At 43.4% G+C, this 23,356-nt stretch overlaps 1 protein-coding gene and 1 pseudogene across 1 annotated transcript in view; both read left to right on the forward strand.

The window, feature by feature from the left end:
• Positions 1 to 4,297: 4,297 nt before the first annotated feature.
• LOC126507408 (probable rRNA-processing protein EBP2) lies at positions 4,298 to 5,199 on the forward strand (annotated as a pseudogene).
• Positions 5,200 to 10,684: 5,485 nt separating this feature from the next.
• Ints14 (integrator complex subunit 14) overlaps positions 10,685 to 23,356 on the forward strand; it is a 30,402-nt gene continuing 17,730 nt past the window's right edge. The window contains exons 1-7 of the mRNA XM_050151782.1: positions 10,685 to 11,172; positions 11,616 to 11,888; positions 14,046 to 14,325; positions 16,805 to 16,912; positions 21,342 to 21,497; positions 22,372 to 22,490; positions 22,898 to 23,040. Coding sequence (XP_050007739.1) covers positions 14,104 to 14,325; positions 16,805 to 16,912; positions 21,342 to 21,497; positions 22,372 to 22,490; positions 22,898 to 23,040 — 748 coding nt within the window. The 5' untranslated portion in view covers positions 10,685 to 11,172; positions 11,616 to 11,888; positions 14,046 to 14,103. The remainder of the gene's footprint in view (positions 11,173 to 11,615; positions 11,889 to 14,045; positions 14,326 to 16,804; positions 16,913 to 21,341; positions 21,498 to 22,371; positions 22,491 to 22,897; positions 23,041 to 23,356) is intronic.

Raw genomic sequence — 23,356 nt, forward strand, 5'->3', positions numbered from 1 at the left:
ATGCCAGCCGTCCAGGCTTTTGCCTGAGCTCAGGTGGGCTTTTTGGATTCTCCCATCTCTTTCTTGCACTCCCTGCACTTCCTCAGGGCCAAGCCAAACTCAGACATTGATAACTGGGGCCCCGGCCACAGACCTCAGCTTCTCCAAGGTGAGAAGGAGCTAGGCAGGCATGACTTTAACGTACAGATAGCAAGAGAAAGCAGTGAATGGCATCACCGTGGACAGTAAGTCAAGTACAGCTCTGTGTGCTCATGCTGCTGGTTTTCGCTGTCGAGGGTTGAGGTTTGTTTGGGACTCTTTTATTTATTTATTTATTTATTTATTTATTTATTTATTTATTTATTTTTGGTTTTCGAGACAGGGTTTCTCTGTGGTTTTAGAGCCTGTCTTGGAACTAGCTCTTGTAGACCAGGCTGGTCTCGAACTCATAGAGATCCACCTGCCTCTGCCTCCCAAGTGCTGGGATTAAAGGTGTGTGCCACCACCGCCCGGCTTTTTATATTTATTTTTATTTTATGTGCACTGGTGTTTTGCCTTCATGTATATCTGTGTGAAGATGCCAGATCTCCTGGAACTGGAGTCACAGATGGTTGTGAGCTGCTATGTGGGTGCCAGGAATTGAACTCAGGTCCTCTGGGAGAGCAGTCAGTAGTACTCCTATCTCTAACACCTTGTTTGGGACTCTTAAAATGCTTCTACTGCCTCATCCAGAGAGGAGAAAGCTTAAAAGTCTTGGGGCTTCTTACAGAACGATGTGGGATGGTAGAAGGAAAATGAGAAATGGAGCCAAAGGCCGGGACTCTCAGCGCTTCCAGCCGTGTCATCCTGGGTAAGTGACCTTAGTGTCTCAGCTGTGACATGGATATGTGTCGGTCAGGACCTATGTATATGAGTTCTGGAAGGACATCTGCAGAAGGGAAATAGGGCCATGGTCAAAGGGAGACTTAATTTTCACTATACTTTCAACTAGTTTGTCTTTTACCATGTGTATGCTGTAACATTTTAAACATAATTTTTGTTTGTTTGTTTGTTTACTTTGTTTTGTTTTTCAAGGTAGGGTTTCTCTGTGTAGCTCTGGCTGTCTGAGAACTCCAGCTGTAAACCAGGCTGGCCTTGAACTCCTAGAGATCCACCTTCCTCTGCCTCCCAAGTGCTGGGATTAAATACCTGTGCCACCACTGCTGATTTAAGTGTAATTTTTTGAGACAGGGTTTAATGTAGCCCATACTGGCTTTGAACACAATATTTAGGGAAAGATGACCTTGAACTTTTCCTTCTGCCTTCATCTCTCATGAGACTATAGGCCTATGCCATCATGTCAACTTTGTGTGATTTGGGGGAATGGAGCCAGAGCTTCATGTGTGGTAGGCAAGCACTCTACCAACTGAACTATATCCCAGCACATTTAAATTTAATTTAATTGTAAGAATATTGCCAATATACATAGTAATGACATTGAGGTTACAAGAATTCTGAGAGACCAAACACACAAAGTCTATGAGCTTTATACGAGGCTGCAGGGGGAAAAACCCTCATGGAAACCTTATTTGATAAAGGGTCTTGAGACCCAAACCCAACAAAAACCCATTAAAACTCTAAACTGTGTCCAACTGTACTGTACAACAATTACTAGAAATGCCTGGATTTGTGAAAGGTAGTAATACATTCGATGTGGCCTGAGTAACACATAGGATCTGTCCCCCTGGGAGGCCCCCCGAGAGGAGAAGAGGTGTGATTCACGTAGCTTCACACCACTCCAAGGGACCCAGACGTGAACCTGCAGTCTATCACCCAGCATTTTTGTAAACAACACTAACTGGAAATGCCAAGGTGCCAGCCTACGATATAAAAGCAGAACCACCAGAGTGGTGGGAATAAACGAGCTTCCTCCTTTGTCCTGGGTTCCCCCGGCCTTTCCCTGTCTCCCTCCAGCACCCTGCCCCTGACCTTGAACTCAGCACTGTGCAGCCAGCCCATATGTACTTCCTACAGAAAGTCTGGAGGGCCCCTCTCCTTCCCCTGTGCATGAGGAGGAGAACCGAGCTGGCACACCGGCTGCCCTCTTCCTAAGCACACCGTTTACCTTCAGACTTCGACATCTGCGCCTTCCAAGTTCTGGAAACTTGTCAGAATCCAGGGTCTCGAAGAGTGGGTGTGAAGCTGGACCATGGGGAACACCCCATTCTCCTACCCCCAGCTCCCTAGGGTCGAGGATGAAGGGCATGTCAGGGGAAGAATATCCAATCCTGGCTAATACCAGGCTCCTCTAAGAAGCTTATGGGGCATTGAACAAGTTCTGGGTCCCAGCGCCTCAGAAGAAGCCTGAGGGGGTAGACCTTTTACCAGGGACACAGAGTAGACTCTTCATGGGACTCCCTCCCACCCCCACCCCCCCGCAAGAGGCAGTAAGGGAATGTCTCAAATTTATTACTAAGTTATGGGAATTCGAAGCCATTTAGGGCTTCCATCCTTAGGTGGGAGGAAAAACATGGATAGAAGCAGAAAGTCCTCTGAGGAAACCAAGGGAAAGTGCCTGGGGCTTAAGAGATCAGAAGACTTCAGCACCAGGCTCCAGTCTGTGAGTCAAACCATAATCTAAGTGTGGAGACACGTGGAGACATTAACACCCGCCCTACCTATGGGGGAGAGTGTGAAAACCAGAGTTGAAACGGAGGGACTGGAGCAAAAGTACTTTGCAAACTTGAAAGCATTTTGCAAGTGGAATGTATTTTATTAAGCCAAAAGGAAATCCTCGGGGGATCATGCCTGAACATCACAAGGTACCTAAGATGTTGGCTCCCCGAGCCTCTTGCACCTCTAGGTGACCACTCGGAGCCGATCATAGTGGAACTCGGGTAAAACAGTGAGGTCCTGAGCCTGCAGCCATGTTCCGGCTGACTCTGCCTAGTATTTACTGACTGTCTATTTCCTCATTTTCTGCGCATCCATGAGTAGCTTCTGCTGTAATCCGAAATAGCAGGTAATCCCTCCCTGCCTCACCTCTGTCCCACGTCACCCTAAGTAGCCCAGAAGTGTGAAAGGGAAATGGCTACCTCTGCCAAACCCTGAGGTGGTACCACTGCCGCTGGAAGAGCCAGGCAGATAGATCTCTGTGTCCTGCAGTAGCACTGAATGTGTGTGCCTCGGGAAGGCAGGTGGCCTCCGGCAGATTTACTTTTCCTCTCTTCAGAGTTCCCTCTGGCCCGCAGAGACGGAGAAGAGAATTAAATGATGAAGTGAGTTTTTGTTTCCGCTGGAACTTCTTCTATCTTAAAGTGTTACTTACATGACACAGAGCACTCAGGGGAGAAGAAAACCCCCAGAAAGAGATTCCCTCCTCTCATGTCCTCAACATCCTACTTGATGGAAATGCCTCTAGTTCCTTCTGTCTTGGTCTCATGGAAGTAAACATCTCTCTCTCTCTCTCTCTCTCTCTCTCTCTCTCTCTCTCTCTCTCTCTCTCGCTTGTAGATCTAAGCTCTCAGCTACTGCTCTGGCATCTTGCCTGTCTGACTGTTGGCATGCTCCTTGCCAAAATTATCACGAATTCTAACCAACGCTCTGAAACCGTAAGCCCCCAATAAACTCTTTTATAAGTTGCCTTGGTCATGGTGTCTTCACAGCAATAGAAAAGCAACTAAGACAGACCCCAGCTGTATAATTAATCACCCTGGGGAGAGTGGACACAATCCAGCAAGGGCTGCAATCTCAAACGCCTTTAGGCCTGGGCAACAGAAATGAGTTCTAGCAGTTCCGGGCAGCGTTAGTGGAGAGTGCCCAGGATGGGGCTGCCCAGAGGACAAATGACACACTGAGAAATGCCCCAGTGTCAAGCCACTCAAAAGTATTAAGAGACTGAACTTAATCTACAGGCCTATGGCAGGGCAGAATATAGCAAGGTGGGAAGTCCAAGCAGAGATAGAGGAGGTAAGAAGGTGGAGTCAGGCAAACGTCATGTAGCTGCCGAAGGAGAAAGATGCCACAACTTTACCAGTAGGCCACAGCCTGGTGTTGATACATAGATTAATAGAAATCGGTTAATTTAAGATATAAGAGCTAGCTAGGAATATGCTTGAGCCATTGGCCAAGCAGTATTGTAATTAATATAGTTTCTGTGTGATTATTTGGGTCTGGGTGGCCAGGAATGAAGGGGCAGTCTCTGTTTACACACATGCAGGCTAAATACTCGTACATATAAAATAAATCTTCAAGAGGTGAGTGGAGATGTTGCTGGCTCTGGTGTGTCTTCAGGGCATGTGGAACAGCAGGCGCACCCCGCAGGGTAGGAGTCCTCAAGATGGACACTCCTTGGCTCTCTGATGGAATCGGAGTCATCCCTGGTCTCAGACCAGGAGTTGCAGAATGCGTTTTTTTCCCATGAACTCCCGAAGCCAGGCCTCAGTGTTGTGCTAGAGAGGCCGAAGAAGGCTGTAAATGAGGAGAATGGTCTGAAGCAGTGTTTGGCTGAATTCAAACGGGATCTGGAGTGGGTGGAAAGGCTTGACTTGACCCTGGATCCAATGCCGGAAGTCAGTGAAACTCAGCCAACACTCCAGAACAAGTAGCAGAAGAAAGGTGTCAATCCAGAAGGTGACTTCCAGAGGGAAATGAGTTTCTACCAGTGGGCCCAAGCTGCAGTGCTGGCAGTATAACCCTGACTTCATTAGCTCCAAGTCCCCACCAAATGACCCACCGATTATTAATTATTTTGCATAAATGGCCAGGTCAGATCAGCAGATGCACAAGATTCGACAGTAGCTGCAGACTAAACGGGCTGTCATGGAGAAATCTGAAAAGGCCACACAACTTTGAATGCTTAGGAAATATGGGAAAAAGGTGCAGACTGAGGGCCTCCAGAAGAGATAGTGGGAGAAAGCACATATGATGAATGCCATCAAAAAATACCTGAAAGACTTCTCTGATAAGCTGGATTCCCTTGAGGGGAATCAGAAGCCTGTTGAATGCGGTGCAAAAGCCAAAACTAAGAGCCAGCCGATGAGTAAAGGGCCCAATGCCAAACAACGATACAAAAACCAGAAGTTTGGTTTTGGTGGAAAGAAGAAAGAGAGCTATGATGATGTCTTCAGCTTCCTAGCCAAAGTGGCTCATGGCAAGCGCCCCAGGAAGCCTGGCAAGAGAGGAGCAAATAAGCACCTGGGAAAACGAGCAAGACAGAAGAGGAAGAGCAAAGCCCACTGAGCAGCATCGTGCTCTCTAAAGAACCGAGGAAAAAGGGGCAAATGTACAGACTCCAGAATGCTCAGAGTTTTTGTCTTTCTTTTTATAGAAATTTTTTTAATAAATTAAACCTATGAAAGATACTCTTGGTTAAAAAAAAAACAAGACTAAAAGATTGAGAAGTTTGCATATTAAAGAATATTGCTGACAAAAAAGAAATCTTTAAGGGTTTTGTTTATTTTGCTTTAAAAAAAATTTAAAGACCTCTTTAGTTTGTAATCATGTGTATGTGTGAGTGTATGTCACCTGTGGGCTGGTGCTGACGGAGGCCAGAAGGGATCCAAATTCCCTGGGGCTGAATTTACAGGAGATTGTGAGCTGCCTGATGTGGGTGCTGGGACCTGAAGCCAGGTCCTCTGGAAGAGTAACCAGTGCTCTGGTTATAACCACCGAGTCATCTGTGCAGTCTTTTATTTTGCTTTATGTACTTGTTCTCTTAAAGACGCTATCGAGGTTTTACAGGACCGAGCAGCCAGACTGACTAGGTGGGTAAGAGACAAGATCACAAGGGTCTTTAAAAATGCAGACTTTAAGACACTTTTCCAAAAAAAATGTCCCAGGGAAAGAAATTCAGTTCTTTTTCTTACAGAAATGTGGTACCCATCCATTTTTCTCTGCTTTTCCCTCTGACTTTGCCCGCAAAAGACCCCTCTACTTCCTGCCTGTCTTCTTTCCAGCATCACACGAGACTGGGGGGCAGGGGTGGGGAGAGCATCCAGTGGTGGATAAGGCAATGCCCTGTTTGCAAAGCAAAGAAGTTCATTGGGATTGAAAACACATGAAAGCTTTGCTTTGTTTGGTGAATCTTGCTGTGACTTTAGAATAGAGAGAAGCTTTGTCGCTTTCTCAAATGCTCGGAAAAAGACTGAAAGAGGATTTGAGGGCAATTAAAAGAAAGAGGCCACAGTTTCTTCGTGAAAAGAGAAGAGACACAGAGGGGGAGACCTAGAGTTAGAGTTTCCAGAGGCAGAGCAACAGTTTAAGTGTTTGGGAGCTGGGTAGATCCGGCTGTGAAGTGCTTGCTCCACATGCATGAGGACCCAGATTTGGATCCCCAGCCACAATATAAAAATACTATGTGATAATACAAACCTATAACCCCAGAACTGGAGAGACAGCAACAGGTAAATGTCTTCTGGGAGCGCATTAGTCAGCCAGACTTTGGAGTGACAGTATCTCAAAATAATTACACAGAGGGCAACTGAGGAAGCCATCCTGTGTCAACCTCTAACCTTCACCCATGCGTGCACTCACACATGTGCATGCATCATGCATACAAAGACTTCAGTGTTTAGGTACTAATCATGATCCAAAGAAACAAAACAAAACAAAAACAAAAAGTAAAATGTTGCTGGGCAATGGTGGTGCACACCTTTAATCCCAGCACTCAGGAGACAAATGCAAGAGGATCTCTGTGAGTTTGAGGCCAGCCTGGTCTACAAGAGCTAGTTCCAGGACAGCTAGGGCTACACAGAGAAACCCTGTCTCAAAAAAACAACAAAAAAGTGTAATGCTTGAGATTACTGGATGTTTGAAAGCTGACTTAAGGATATTAGAGATTTATTGTTATTTTAAATTTGATTGTATAATTATGTTTTTTTAAAGTTCTTATCCGGGGGGGGGGGGGGGTGTGGGGAGGAGGTTCAGTGGTTAAGAGTACTGGCTGGTCTTCCAGAAGACAGAATTGGTTCTGAACATCCACATGGCAGCTCACAACCATCTTTTACTCCCGTACCCAGGGGATCTGACGCCCTCTGCTGGTCTCTGCAGCCTCTTCTTTCTTCTGTAAAATCAAAATGGGATACACTGAGCAAGTTGCCTAGCAGACTAGCCAAATGGTGAGACCTGTACTTGCTTGAGAGACCATGCCCCAAGTAGAATAAGGTGGAGAGCAACTGAGGAAAATTCCTGACATCACCCTGGAGCCTCAGTTCCACATGCACTCATAAGAACATGCATACAGCGCACACACACACACACACACACATGATCACACACAATAAAAAAAAAATCCTTATGTTTTAGAGATAGATACCAAAATGTTTCTAGACAAAATGTTATGTTATCTCTACCAAAATATTATATTGGGAAGAGGTGGGTAAATGAGCGCAGATCAAGAGTAGAAATTGGGTGAAGAGGGATTTATTATGCTATTCCTCCATCTTTGTGTGGTTCTTGTCTTTTTTTTTTGGGGGGGGGGAGTCTCATTATGTATCCCTGGCTAGCCTGAACTCAACATGTAGAGTAGACTTTTCTGGAAACCAGAGATCTATATGTTCATCTCCCCCGTGCTGAGATTGAAGGTGTATGCAGCACCGTGCTGAATTTTTTTTTTTTTAAAGATGAGGTTTCATGTAGACCAGACTGGCCTTAAAGTTAACAAGTTCATATGTAGTTGAATTTCTGAACCTCTGGCCTTCAGTTCTTGAGCGCTGGGATTGCAGGAAAGTTCCAGTGAGCCTTGCTGATGCAGGACGGCTGGCATCGAATCCAGGACTTTGTGCATACTAAACTAAGCAAGTCCTCTACCAGCTGAGCAACATCTCTGCCTCCAGACTTCTGAAAGAGGTGTTGTGTGTGGGTTTTTGTTGTTGTTGTTGTTGTTGTTGTTGTTGTTGTTGTTAACGGCCATATCTCATATTTCACTAGACTTCTACTTTGGGGGAACTGTGGGACGAAAAACTGGATAGAGGGCAAGCATGGAGCTTGGACAAGACTTAAAAGTGGGTTGGGGCCAGGTTGGAGGCAGCAGGAAGGAAGGTAAAGAGTTAGCACACGTGCGAGAGAGTAGGGAAGAATGGAAAGGGGAAGTGAGCCCCTCCCTTTCTTTCCACTTTTTCTGTACTTCCTACTTACCCTTCCACAGAGAGAACTCTGTAGAAGAAAAACCTAGGAACTTAGTGAATAAACCCTGAAATTTCAGTTCAGTTCACAGGGTGCAGGAAGCTACATTTTCAACAAGTGTCCCTAGAAAACTGGGTATCTAGAACTCCCTGTGAGCCCCAAAACCTAGTCCCTGAGAATAGCTTAAGATCTGACACTAACTTTCATTTTATCACATCATGACCCAACCACTCCACCTTTCAAAGCCTGGGTCACAGAAGTTTACTGTTTCAAATCAGGAAATAAGGGGATGAGAATCACAAAGGGGGTGGTACTTACTGGTTTTCTTAAAAGTGTGTGTGGGAGCATATGAAGACAGGGGGCCTTTCAGATGGGAAAAAGAGACTTATCAGTAGGTTAAAGCTTGGAAGTCTCCTTTGACTCACTCTGACCCTTTCCCCAGTGTTCTCTGGTTTTTTTTTTTTTTTTTTTTTNTTTTTTTGTTTTTCAAGACAGGGTTTCTCTGTGGCTTTGGAGCCTGTCCTGGAACTAGCTCTGTAGACCAGGCTGCCTCAATGCAACTCACAGAAATCTGCTTGCCTCTGCCTCCCGAGTGCTGGAATTAAAGGCGCGTGCCACCATCACCCGGCTCTCTGGTTTTATATTCGCCGAAAAACCTTCTGGTTTTCAATGGATCTCCACTAAAAAGGAAAAAAGAAATCTCTAAAACATAATGGTTGTCCTAAGTTACCCGGTCTCCTCTTGATAGTTCTGTTTTGTTTGTTTGCTTTTTGTTTTTCAAGACAGGGTTTCTCTATAGCTTTGGAGCCTGTCCTGGAACTCTGTAGACCAGGCTGGCCTCGAACTCACAGAGTCCCCTTCCTCTTCCTTCAGAGTGCTGGGATTAAAAGTGTGTGCCGCCACCACCCGGCGATAGTTCTGTCTTTAACATCAATTTTAATAAACTGATCTTTTCTAAGTCTCTGAAAGGCCAGTTGTTCAGCAGAACTAGGGCAAAAATCTTACCACACATCAGATGATTGGCAATGAGCAAACGGATAAACTTAAGTTTAGACTTTAAGGTAATAAACAAGACCATGTATCTCAGCTGGCCTAGAGCAGCAACCCATGGCTGAATCATCAACACACTGGGGCATCTAGACAGATAACTCTGCTGCCTGCACAGTCCTGGCCAGATCCCTCCTGAAAGGAGGCGATTGAAAAAAATAGGGCTAGGTAATCAAGCTTACTTACCTAGAGCCCCGTGCCTGCTCAAACAGAACACTGTCTTAGGTTGAGACCAGCGAGGTTGCAGAAAGGTGTTCTTAAGCAAATGGGAGCTAAGTCTGCAGGCTGTGTGCCTTGATACTGGTGAAGATATTCCCAGAGTCTGATGTGGCTTTGTCTGCCACCTCTAATAGAAGAGAGGAAGCGGGAAAGAACAACAAGCAAGTAGACCCACACTCTCTCCCACAGAACAAGTTGTGTCAAGTCAGTTCCAAGAGTTTTCCTCCCTTAGTCCACTTGCAACCACAAGCGAAAAGAAAAGGTCCTATGCCTAAAGCCTTCTGGGAGTTCTGTGTTCTCACTTGTCACTAGTCTTGTGAAGCATTGCTCTTTGAATTAGAACTACCCAGAGGCCTGCTAGCATCCACTACCTACCACTAACTGGCACTCCCTGGGTCCCAGCAAGTCACCTTTTGCCCACCTCAACCTCCAATGCCCTAAAAATCTTCCCGAGTCACATACTATGCTGGGAACATCCGGGGGACAGAGGAGCAGGCAGGGGCCCATGAAACCTTAAAAGGAAGCTGAAATGCAAGCCCCTCAGCACACCTTAGACACTCAGAAGTAATAACTAACCGAGCCACGCCTCCGCCTGTCTCAAAGACATGGTAGGGAAATACCATGGGCTATGTATGTTCTGAGGGGAACTAAGACCTCAATGCAAAATAGGCTCAGGTCAGCCAGGTGCTTAGTCTGAGCACTCAGCCGGGAATTACAACTTTTGTTGGTTGGTTTGTTTGTTTGTTTTTGCTTTTCAAGTCAGGGTTTCTCTGTAGTTTGGGAGCCTGTCCTGGAACTTGCTCTGTAGACCAGGCTGGCTAGTCTCGAACTCACAGAGACCCTCCTGTCTCTGTCTCCCGAGTGCTGGAATTAAAGGTGTGTGCCACCACCCACCCGGAATTACTGCTCTTAAGAGTAGGAAGAGCATTCTGTCTGTTGGGCAGAGGATGTGCTTGAGAATTCTGAAGAAAAAAAAGCTATGACAGAAAGAGTCCGAGACTGGCCAGGAGGGGTCTACAGAGAACGCGAGGTAGAGGCAGATGGGGGAAAGTAAACAGAGAATGGGGTAAGAGAAGGAGGGAAGGTCCAGAACTGAACAAGACTCAGCTTCATTAGAAATTGGGCTCCGTGGTCCAGAGGCGGGGAAGATGCGCCCCTTAGCGTCCCAAGCGAGCTACAGCCCAGCTCCGGCGGTCTGGAAGCCCCGCCCAGGCCGCGCTTTCGGCAGACTCCGGGTTCCCTTGTGTGGCGCGGCCCTTAAGTTCTGGCTGTGGCGCGCGGGCGGAAGGTTTAAGCGGACGGACCGACGCTGGAGATGCGCTCCGGGTAAGTCCGGGAAGCAGTGGGCTGAGGTTTTTGTTGCTGGTTGGGGTTACCGGAGACGGGGTGAAGGAGAAACGGCAGCGGGCGGGCGACGAGCCTTCGCTGCCGCCCTAAGAGGGGTGGCCGTCTCTGGGCGCTGGCTCCCGGGCCTGCTCCCGGCTTCCCTTCCGTGTGGCTCGGGTCTTAAGCGCGGCTCTGGTAAACAGTGGGATTTCGCGCCGGAGCCAGGCCTCCTGTGTTCCCTCTACTCCTGACAGACTTCCGTCCCTGGCCCCTGAGAGTTCCATCTCCTCTTTCCCCAACTAATGTTTTGGGCTCTTTTTAAAGGTAAAATTCTGCCGGGCGGTGGTGGCTCACGCCTTTAATCCCAGCGCTCGGGAGGCAGAGGCAGGTGAAGCTCTGTGAGTTCGAGGCCAGCCTGGTCTACAAGAGCTAGTTCCAGGACTGGCTCTAAAACTACAGAAAACCCTGTCTCAAAAAACCCAACAACAAAATATAGAGGTAAAAGTCTGTTCTCCAGTTGCAATCCAAATGAAGGATGCTGTATTTCAGGTCATTCATTCAGAGACTAATCATCTGAGAACTCAGAGTCCTATAGGGCAAGTCAGGGTGACAGGAAAACCGAATGTGCACTTAGAAACTGAAGTGGAATCGCGTTTGGGAGGGAGACTCCTGAAACTCCAGTTGCTGTGGATGGGCTAATTGACCCCTTCAGGGTAGAATTATAAATATAGTTGATGCCTTTTAGAGCAGTCGGGTGGCGAGGGTGTATCATCAGGAGAAAGAAGACCCTTAGTTATCCGAAACTAAACTGGAAAGGTGGCAGGCCGTGTGGGCAAACTTGAAGATCAGAGTCAATCCAAGTGAGAAATACATCGTGTTATCTCAAAAGCGAAGCTAGTAGGCAGAGGTTTAATTTTTTTTTTTTTTTTATTGTTAACTAGGTTTAGACTACTCGAGTGAACCAGCCTTCAGGAACGTTCCATTCTTTCTTCTATCCCAGTGCTTACAACCTGGGTACAAAATTGGATTGCCACAAGTTGGCCAAGGCAGAGGGCATTGCGCTTGGGACCTGACACACATGCCTCAGACAAGAGAAAGAGCCAGCTTCTCAGGTGTCCTTAGAGACGGTCACCCATTGCAGTGCTGACAGCAGATTTCGTGGACCAGAAGTGCTTGTTGGTACCTGATGAGTTATCTGTTTCCCCTTCTCAGAGGTGAGGGCAGTATCCCCATGACCTTCCACTTTTCAAAAGCATAAAGGCCTTCATGCATAAATATGACCACAAGATCTGGATAAACCATAACTGAGCAAAGTGCAGGAGTCATGGGTGTCTCTGCTAAAATAAGAAGAAAGGAGGTATAACTCTGGTCACGGGGTTAAAATTTTTAATGTATTTTGCTAATGAATGAAAGGTGTATGTTGTGATTGGGGTAGTTCATTAGTTAGGATCAGGTATCTGTTTAGCAGATGTAGCTCTGAGTGGACATTAGTAGGCAAACCCTATTGTGATCCTCGCCCTTAGCTCACTAATACAGTTCTGAACTCATTTTTCTTGGAGCTGCTCTTCAGAACAGAGTTCTGCAGGGTGGACTTAGAAAAATGCTAGTATGTAGCAAATCAGGGCAGTATGGTGCTGGGTGGTGAGGCCATGCCATCTCCCCAAGGGTGGGTATGTTTACCATGCATTGTTTAATGAGGCAGAGAGAGGGATACATATTTCAATGTGAGGCTGGAGTGGCTCATGGGTTAAGAGCACTTCTGGAGGACCTGAGTTAAGCTCTTAGCACCCACATTAGGCAGCTCACAACCACCTGTAACTCCAGCTCCAGGGGATCCAACACCCTCCTCTGGACTCTACTGGGCACCTGCTCCTACTTCGCATGCACTCACATAGACACACACACTGAATAAAAATAAATTTGTTTTTCTTTTAATTTTCTTTCAGATTGTCTTAACATTTGGATGTCTAGGAGAGTCTGAAAAAGCAGTTCTTTTCTCTGGGTTAACTTTATGGGTATTGGATACACGAGATGTTACAATATTTGAGATGTATCTCTGTTCATTGTGATAAAAAGGCTTCTCCTGTTTGATCTGCATCCCTAACCCTTACATATAACATTGTTTCCATGACCCAGTCTGTGCTCAATTTCCAACAACCTACTTACAAGAGGAATTCTAGAATATATAGTTGGTCATATACCTAACAGGAAATCTGCCTATTGTTAAGTTAGTAAAACTAAATTTTGAACCTGATTGTGTATAATATATGCAATGTGATTTTTCTTGTTTTAGTCTTTTGAGACAGGATTTCATATAACTCAGACTGGCCTCAAACATCTTAGAAACTAATAATGACCTTGGAGTTCTGAACCACCTCCAGAGAGCCCAAATTACAGGCATGTACAATTGTGGCTTACAATGTCATTTTAAGTTTTTATTTTTTGAGACAGAGTCTTACTATATAGTCCTGGCTGTCTTGGAACTCACTATGTAATCCAAACTGGCCTTGAACTCACAAATCTACCTCTCAGGTGCTTGGATTAAAGCCAGGGCTAATGCTACCATGCCTGACCTACAGTATAACTTTTATGAATTTACATGCAGTGTACACACACATGCATGCAGGCACAAACACATGTATTATGAACTGCTTTTTTAAAACTTCATTCTTTATACATAAATATTTTCTAAATCTGTCATTTATTTTAGCTCTTTAACATTTTATTGCATCTGCAGATTAATAAAGGGGCAGCAGTCTCTATCCACATGAGCAGATCTGTGTGTCTGGGAACTTTATTCTTGAAAACAGAAGCATTTTCTCCATACTGAGCTTATTTCATAATCTTAAAGAGCTCTTCCTTTCTTCCATTACTATATTTTTACTCTTTTACACAGTGCACGAAGAAATTTTAACTTTCATAGAGATTTTTGATTTTTCTTTTCCTAAAACAAAGGCACCAAGCCACAGAGGAATTAAACGCTTGTACTAATGCTACAGTATTCATCAAGATAGTAGCAAAAAACCCAGCCGATTGTCAGGTAGTACATTGCATTTGATGGCTGGACGTGCTCTTCAATAAATTAAGGCATTGATGTAGAAGTTTTATTGTATTAAGTTGTGTGAAACTGAAAAGTTTGGAATCAGGGACTACCTGAGTTTGTGTAATGCACTTCTGCATTTAATGCCCTTGAATTAGGCCTGCCTAGTGGGTGTGTCCAGGAGAGGCCCTCACAGTGAACCAGTCTTCCTGTTCTTCTCCCTTAATTCTGTGGGGGTAGAAATACCTCCATGTATTTCTAGGAAACTGGTTAAAATTGTGTTGAAAAACTTTCCTTCCCAGGATATGTAAGATCTTATTCTTTTCCACAGCATTTCTCCGGTTGTAGCTGGCTCTCTGTTCTGAGGGAAGTGCTAGAATTGTGCCATCATGCCCACTGTGGTGGTAATGGATGTGTCGCTTTCCATGACCCGACCTGTGTCTGTCGAGGGGTCTGAGGAATACCAGCGGAAGCACCTGGCTGCCCACGGCTTGACGATGCTATTTGAACACATGGCCACAAACTACAAGCTTGAATTTACAGCACTGGTGGTTTTTTCATCACTTTGGGAACTGATGGTCCCCTTCACAAGAGATTACAACACCCTGCAGGTACTCACAGGATCCATTATTGTAGGTACATTTTGACAGAGCCCACATATACTGGGAGATAACAGTATTGTGATTGTGGACTGACATTAGGACTTGGAATTTAGGTATGTAATCTATAACTGAAAACGAGGTTCACATGGTCCTAGCTTTCTGCTGGCAAAGCCATGAAATAGGAATGTGCTTTGTTTTCTTCTCTTGGATTTTGGAATCTGAGGATAGTGCTCTGTGTGCTAGAATTTAGCATCTTTATGTCTAACATCATTTCTGCCTTCTCACAAAACCTAAGAAACTGAAAAGTGATCATCCTCGCTTTTTAAAAATCATTATTACAGGGGCTGGAGATACGGCTCAGTGGTTAAGAGCACTGACTGCTCTTCCAGAGGACCTGGGTTCAATTCCCAGCACCCACATAGCAGCTCACAACTGTCTGAAGATCCAGTTGCAGGGGATCTGACACATTCACACCAATGCACATAAAATAAAGTTAAATAAACCATAAAAATATTTTTTAAAAAAATCATTATTACAGAAATTCAAAATTACTTTTCTCTCTGACAGATAGCTTTGATTTTTTTTTGTTTGTTCTGTTTTGTTTTTCAGGACAGGATATCTCTATGCAGCCTTGGCTGGAACTCTGTAGACCAGGCTGGCCTTGAACTCACAGAGATCTGCCTGTCTTTGCCTCCCAAGTGCTGGGATTAAAGGCATGCACCACCACCACCGCTGCCAGGCCCAAGATACACTTTTTAACCCTTGGCCAGTAGCTATTATCTTTATCTTCAAGGCTTTTCTGCAGTATGCCAAAGAATTTACTTTCTGACATCTTTAAATCATTGATATTTCCAGGAGTGCTTAACATAGTACCTTGCCCCCTTGTATTTGTGGAATTAAACTGAATAGTTTAAGTGATAGTTAAGCAAGTTAGAGAGCAAGGGTCAATTTAGACTGAATTAAAAATATATTTATGGGGGCTGGAGGGATAGCTCAGAGGTTAAGAGCACTGGCTGCTCTTCTAGAGGTCCTGAGTTCAATTCCCAGCAACCACATGGTGACTCACAACCATCTGTAATGAAATCTGGTGCCCTCTTTTGGCCTGCAGGGAGGGATACATGTAGGCAGAACACTGTATGCATAAATACTATCTGTCTGTCTGTCTATCTACCTATCTACATACACATATATATATATGGAAAGGGGGCGGGAGAAATGACTCAGCAGTTAAGAGCACTTATTGCTCTTGCATGTATGTGGTACACATGTATAATATATACAGACATACACACAAATTAAGTATTTTAAATATATATGTAAGGAAAACATTTTTGTTAAGGTGTCCTCTCTCTCTCTCTCTCTCTCTCTCTCTCTCTCTCTCTCTCTCTCTCTTTTCCATTTTTCAGGACAGGGTTTCTCTGTGTAGCTTTGGTGCCTATCCTGGAACTAGCTCCTGTAGACCACACTGGCCTCAAACTCACAGAAATCCTCCTGCCTCTGCCCCCTGAGTGCTGGGATTAAAAGCGTGCGCCGCCACCACCACCCAGTTCAAGGTGGTCCTTTTTTTAGCTCCCATTTTATTTTTTCTTCTAAATGTATTAGTTCACTTTGAGGGGATTTAAGACAAGGTCTTTTGTATAACCCAGGCAAACCTCCAATTCTCAGTCTTCCTCAGCCTCTTGAGTACTGGCATTACAGACATGCACCACCCTGCCTGGCTTTTACTATTTTTCTCACAAGTGATTAAGCTTAAAGAGTCTGATATTCAGGGTTCTGAAATTTGGAGAATTGCTGTATATGGCACTGAGAAGCCATAATTAAGATCTGGAACCCTGAAGTCAGTCTGCCTGGGATTCAGATTATGCCCCGTCACCTCTTATCATGAGAAAGTTACTTCATCATTCTGTACCTCGGTTTCCCTGTTTAAAAGAGGCAGTGGCAAGATGGTCAAATGTATATAAATGCTGGAAATGGTGTTTAAGGTGTGAATAATAGCTGGGCAGTAGTGGTGCACGCCTCTAATCCCAGCACAGAAGACAGAGAAGCAAATGGATCTCTGAGTTTGGGGCCAGTCTGATCTACAGAATGAGTTTCAGGATAGTCAGGGCTACACAGAGAAACTCTGTCTTGAAAAAAAAAGAAAGAAAAAGAAAAAGGCATGTGGTTAAGATTGGATACAGTTGTAATTTTCATTTTTGTAATGTGTTTTAGTTCTTAATTTTGGTATTTTCATTTTCCTTCAAGTCCACTTAGACACAGGCTTGGAACTGCCCATGCTCACCTAATAAGAGGAGAGAATAAAGAAAGCCAATTTAAATATCCTTTATAGTTGAGAAAAATCTGTCTCATTGTTTTTCTCTAAGGAACCTGTACTTTGTGGCTCTCAGAGACTTGGTGTACCCTGTGTAGCATGTATGCTTTGAACAATCTGTGTTTTCTGATAACAAACAATAAAGAACAGTAAGCGCTTGTGTTTTTATTCTACAAGGAAGCACTGAGTAACATGGATGATTATGACAAAACCTGCTTGGAGTCTGCATTAGTTGGCGTTTGCAATATTGTCCAGCAAGAATGGGGTGGAGCAATTCCTTGCCAGGTAATGATCAATTCTTTCTCATCACCCTAAGTTAAAAGCGTCAACTGCTGAGTGCTTTGATTTTCTTTAGCTTATTCCATCAGCAGACGACACAGCTTCATCATTCTAGAAACTACATCTTACACCATTGGTATTTGGAAAAGGCTCTGAATCACCCTAATTCGTCAGCTAATCTAATCCACATCGTGCTAATGTGCTCATGAAGCAGCAAAATGATCCCTCAAGGAAAGCAAAGCAAATTGGCTTACTACAAAGTAGCACCATTTGTAGAAGAGACAAAGGGCTCCCAGTGGAGTATAAGAACTGTGTTCCCTGGAAAGGGTAATTGTAGTTTTGAGTGGTAGAATTGTAAACATCAGTATAGTCTGGTCTTTCTTTATTCCTTCAGTGTAGTATTTATTCAGCAAACTTCTGTCTCAACTCTAAATTGTATGGAAGTGAAGTAGAGAAGTATCAAAAGCTGTCTTGCTCCTTTTGTGAAACCTACAGTGGTTCCCTATTAGCATCAAAACAAAGCAGAGTAGCAACAGGAAAGAGAATTAATTAGATGTCTGGTGTAAACTGATACTTTGAGAAGTAGTGGCTTATTTAAAAGGAGAAAACAAATACTGCTAACAGGATAATTATAACAGTTTTTCTGTGTTTAGGCTTTGCAGATTTCTGTCCCGCTCACTGAGTTCTGTAGTTACAGTATGATAGAGCCATAGCATAAGAAGTGAATGAGGCACTTGGGAGGCAGAGACAGGTGGAACTTCGTAAGTTCGAGGCCAGCCTGGTCTACAAGAGCTAGTTCCAGGACAGACTCTGAAGCTACAGAGAAACCCTGTCTCGAAAAACAAAACAAAACAAAAAAAAAGTAAATGAGGATAGCTATGTTGCTTTATCTACAAAACTAGACAGTGGTTAGATTATGGCCTCTGGGCCCGTTTGCCCCAGTATATGATGTAGGACTTTCTATTAGAGGGTCAGTTTCCTCAGTAATATCAATGGCATAATTAGTATTTTATTTTCTAATTCACAATAAATGTGTAAAGTCAGGCACATATCATACACCTATAATTCCATTGCTTAGGAGACAAGACTGGGAGATTGCCAATTCAAGACTAGCCTGTGCTATGAAGTGAGACCCTGTCTTACAAAAACAACACAAGGGGGCTGGAGAGGTGGCTCAGCAGTTAAGAGCACTGACTGCTCTTCCAGAGGACTTGGGTTCAATTCCCAGCTCCCACATGGCTGTTCATAACTCTCTGTGACCACAGTCCCAGGGTATCCAAGGCCATGAGGCGTGCACATGGTGTACAGACACACACACACAAACACTTATACAAAGAAAATTAAAGTGGGGAGGTGTGACTTTGTGATTAGAGCACTGACTGTTCTTACAGAGGACCCGGATTTGATTCCCAGCACCAACATGGCAGTTCCTAACTGTCTGTAATGCCAGTCTCGGGGGATCTGATGCCTTCTTCTGCCTTCCTTGGGTATCAGGTACACACACAATGTACAGATATACATACAGGCAAAACACTCATACACATAAAATAAAAAAATTTTAAAACTCCAGCAACAGTAGTTTTAAGGTTGAAGTTGCTTGGCAGTGAAGAAAGGCTAGAGGCTAATTGAGAAGACATAGAGACATAGGAGGCTGAGGTTGATTGAAAAGACGTGGAAGTGGATGTAGGGCATGTTACAAACCTGTTCTCTAGATTGTAGGAATGCTTACATAATTAAATGTGGTGGTCAGAACTGTATACTAAAACCACTCAGTTTTGCTGCATGAAAATTATATCTCAAGTCAAATTTTGGAAAAAAATTAAAAAAAAAACTTTTTTACTAGAGTGAAAATCACACTGTTTAAATTCTTGAGCTCATAAAGACCCTGTGTTACTTTAGACAGTTAAGTCAAATCACTTTAGTAAACATTTGTTAATGAAAACAACAAATGGGGCTGGCGAGATGGTACAGTTAGGAACACTCGGTGTTTGTGCAGAGGACCTCGGTGTGGCTTCCAACACTCACAGTGTAACTCACAACTGTCTGTAACTCTACTCCAGGAGAGCTGATGGGTAGATGCCCTCTTTTGTCTTCCTCTGGTATCAGGCACACCTGTGGCGCATGTATATACATGTAGGGCATATACATAAAAAAACAAACCTTTAAGAAGACAGCAAATGTCTTTTGGTTAATTCTTTTCAGGAAAGCAGTACATAACTTTATAGGCATCATTTTCCTTGCCTGCATATATGTCTGTGTACCATGTGCGTGCCTGAAATATTCAAATGAATATCTGATTTTTCTAATAATAAACTGAATAACTGAAGTTTTTATCAGTATCTTCTGAACAGCAGGTACTGGTTTCATTTGCTCTTCTGTGATGAGAGGGGTCAGGACTGATTTTAAGGGCTAGACCTTTGTAACATGCAGACATCACCTTTTCATCTTTTGTTTAGATTTTGTTTTGTTTTGTTTGTTCGTTTTTTAAGGGAGAAAGAAGAACCTGAATTGGAGAGGAACTGTGTCAGAATGCCTAAATCCATTTAGACTTGCTAAATGTATAAAATCCAAAGTATTATATTAGAAATGATAATTACTGGTGATTTTACAACCAGTTAATATGAAATTTATTTAAATGTGGGTTTTTTTTGGCTAACACTTTGAACAGCCAGATTGTACCTTCATTATCTGAGTAGTGTTTCACTTGGGCATTACATGTAATCTGTCATAAAACACATCCGCAGCTGGTGGGATGGTTCAGTGGGTAAGGTGCTCACGCTTCAAAAGCCTGGCACCTGAGTTCAATCCACAGAACCCATGTGAGATGAAAGGAAAGGGCTGAGTCCATAAAGATGCCCACTGACCTCCACTTACACACGTCATGCGTGTGTATGTACACACACACACACACACACACCAGCATCAATAAAAGCTAGTATAAGAAGTAAATCACACTGTTTATAAATTGTTGGTTCCTGGAAGAAGAAATTGCTACGTAGTCAATTGACTACCTTCCCAAAAGATGATCTCCACCCAGGGAACCTCTATTCTATGGTGAAGTCAGTGCCAGTGTTGGTGCCCCATGAGGTGCAGCCACCCACTAGGCAAAGAGAGCTAAATTAGTCTTCCCTCGGGATGTTTAGGAAGTCCACTAGGGCTTCACTATCACCTGAAGCCATAGAAAAGAGAAAATGGCTTTTCAGATACCATTTTCAGATCTATTTTATTGACCTTTTCAAATTACAAGTTAAACGTGTTTTTTAAAAGTCTTGTTGCTGCCAAAATGTCCTGACAGATATTTTTCCATTTGGTAGTGAGGACAAGTGACAGTCCAGATGCATTTTAAAAGTAGCTGTCTTTTCAGTTGACCAAGAGTAGGATTTGTCGTCTTTAAAACGAAGTAGCACAATTCAAATTTGGGGCTCTTTCCTTGAGGAACCCATAGCACTGTGTCTTACCATTTCTTAGACCAGTGCCTTAAGTTCTGATTCCTTATCTATTAAGTAAAAATTGGCTATGATTGCTTTTTTCCTTTAAATGTTTAAAGGTAGATTCAAAAAATAACTAGAGTTGGATGTGGTGGTGCACACCTTTATTCCCACCCAGCACACAGAAGGCAGAGGCAGGCAGATCTCTGTGAGTTAGAGGGCAGCCTGATCTACATAGTGAATTCTAAGTCAGCCAGAGCTAAAAAGTGAGGCCCTGTCTTTAAAAAAACAAAAATAACAATTAAATGAAATAGTGTATGCATTTTAAATACACAGTTCATTGACTCCCAGATGCATATACCTATGTAAGCACCACTTTAATAAAGATATGTTCCCTATCTCCCTCCCACCCCAGGTTCAGGAAACCTTGGAGAAGAGGCTGAAGAGAGAATGTGAGAGCAGGAAGATAGGGGAGGAGTGCTGTGACATGCCATCCCACTCATGAGTTCACAGCAGTTGTGGTTACCGGACGAGATGAAGCTAGTAAAAATTCCTTTGTATATCGGGAAGGGCTCACGAGCCCCATTAATAGCTGAGGAGATATTGGCAGTTGGTAACTACAAAAGGAAGGAAAGTAATTTGTCCTTGAAGGTGTGGCCCCTTGTAGGTTGCTCTGCTCCAGGGGTGGCCCCACACTCGTATGCATAAAGGTAGCACTAATTGTGTTCAGCAGGTGATTTTTAAAAATATAGAAAATAGAAGGAAGAAGTAAAATTGAGATCATGTTTTGGGAGTAGCCTGGGGAGAAATGGAGAAGGAGAGTGAGGAAGTGGATATAGTCAAAATACATTTATGTATCTGGACTTCTCAAAGAATAAGATGCTTTATATATGTATGAAACAGGATCTTCCTGTCACCCCACAGATCCTCCCCTTGCTTCTTTCTAGCAAGAGTAGAGAATAATAAATATAACATTTAATGTACAAGCCTCCTGTCTTTACAAACAGGTTGTTCTGGTGACTGATGGCTGTCTTGGCATTGGCAGAGGGTCACTGCGACATTCCCTAGCTACTCAGAATCAAAGGAGCGAGAGCAACAGATTCCCACTCCCCTTCCCTTTCCCGTCTAAGTTGTATGTCATGTGCATGGCCAACCTAGAGGAGGTAAGACTTTTCCTCAGCTCTTGTTAGTTTGATTAAATTTTAGACTAGCTCTCTTTGTTGGTACATTTGATTGCCACTGCTGCATTATATGCACCGTAACATTGTCTCCACTGGTTTCACCCGAGGCTGGTCATAATTTAAAAGACTGCATCTCAAATGCTCATTGACATTCAGAGGTATCCAGCTTGGGAACATAGCTATGGTTGTCTTTCTTCTTATTGGTGGGTTGTGGAAGGGCCAGGTGGTTTTTTGTTTTGTTTTGTTTTGTTTTGTTTTGTTTGAGGGGTGTTAATTATGTCTCTTATCCAGGAATTCTTATATCCATCCCAGAAGAAATATTGAAAGAGTTTATGTGCTTTAATTTTAGGGGGTAAAATAATGTTGTTGTCAGACATGTTTTATTAAATGCTAGACTTCCTAGTTTTGCCATTTGAGAAAAGTAACTTTTCTCCACTTCAGTTTTTTTCTATTGTAAAATATAGATGAAAGGCAAATGGATCTCTGAGTTTGAAGCTAGCCCAGTATTCATAGCAGGTTCTAGGCTAGCCAGGGCTACATAGTGAACCCCTGTCTCAAAAGCAGAGAAAGCAAAACTGTAGATGATGGTTTTACCAAACCATGTTAGAAACACCTTCCTGAGGAGAGGCTAGCCAGGCTTCCTGGAATGTCTGATTCTGTCTGAAGTGGTGCTACTCGTATCATCTTTATTACTTTACTCTTTTGTAGCTTTGAGTCAAGTCATAGTTATTTCTTTGTTATTTCTGTTAAAATCATCTCAGTCATTTCCTGCAGGTGTCATGATGGTGTTAGTATGGTGTACTGAGTAATTGGTTCTGTGTGCCACACTAAAGAGGTCATTGCTTTGGCTTTGCAGCTTCAGAGCACTGACTCCTTGGAGTGCCTTGAACGACTTATAGACTTAAACAATGGTGAGGGGCAAATTTTTACTATTGACGGTCCCCTGTGTTTGAAGAATGTACAGTCTATGTTTGGGTGAGTATACGTGTAAAGCTTTTTCACCTTTATATTTAATCCAGATCATAAAGTGATAGCCAGGAAGGATATCTGTTTTATTATTGCTGATTGTGTGATTTAGTTTTTCTCAGATAAAGTTATCGGAAGTAGTAGTTTAAAAACTTACTCTGTTTTCAGTTAGGCGTGACTACATCTGTAATGCCTGCAGAACTGACTTACAGTTGGCTCAGCAGTTTCAAAGGTTAAAGTATATGGGTCTGAAGGTTAAAGTATATGAACTGAAATCTCACCACAATGTCGGCTTGTATCCTCTGTCACAAATACTCGAGTTTAGTCTTAGAATCAATGGGAGAAAATAACAGAATTTGAATCTTTAAGGATTTCTTGTATATGTGTCATATCACTGTTCCTCTAACAAATTCTAGAAAGCTGATAGATCTGGCGTACACACCTTTCCACGCTGTTCTCAAGTGTGGCCACCTAACGGCTGATGTACAAGTCTTCCCCAGGCCAGAACCTTTTGTTATAGATGAAGAAATTGATCCTATCCCTAAAGTCATTAACACAGGTAACTTTTTTGAAATTTCCTTCTATTATCTTTTTATTACCCTTCTATTATCTTCCTATTACCCCTCTATTTCCTGTTATCTTTATCTTACCTAAGAGATGGCAGGTTATTGTCTTTCATAGTGAGATCTTGAGTTAATCTCCAATCTCTGGTCACTGTAACTACGTATTACTGGGTTAGAAATAATGGCCAGGTTGACTTCAAATGATAAGGTGTTCTTCAATCTAGTGTTCTCCCAGCTGAGCTGTTTTAGTCACTTGAGATGATTCTTTTTTTGGTTTTTGGTTTGTTTGTTTTGGCGGGGGGGGGGGGGGGG

The sequence above is a fragment of the Alexandromys fortis genome, unplaced genomic scaffold (genome assembly GCF_014885135.2).
Source record: "Alexandromys fortis isolate MF-2015 unplaced genomic scaffold, M_Fortis_MF-2015_v1.1 scaffold_70, whole genome shotgun sequence".
Taxonomy (NCBI): domain Eukaryota; kingdom Metazoa; phylum Chordata; class Mammalia; order Rodentia; family Cricetidae; genus Alexandromys; species Alexandromys fortis.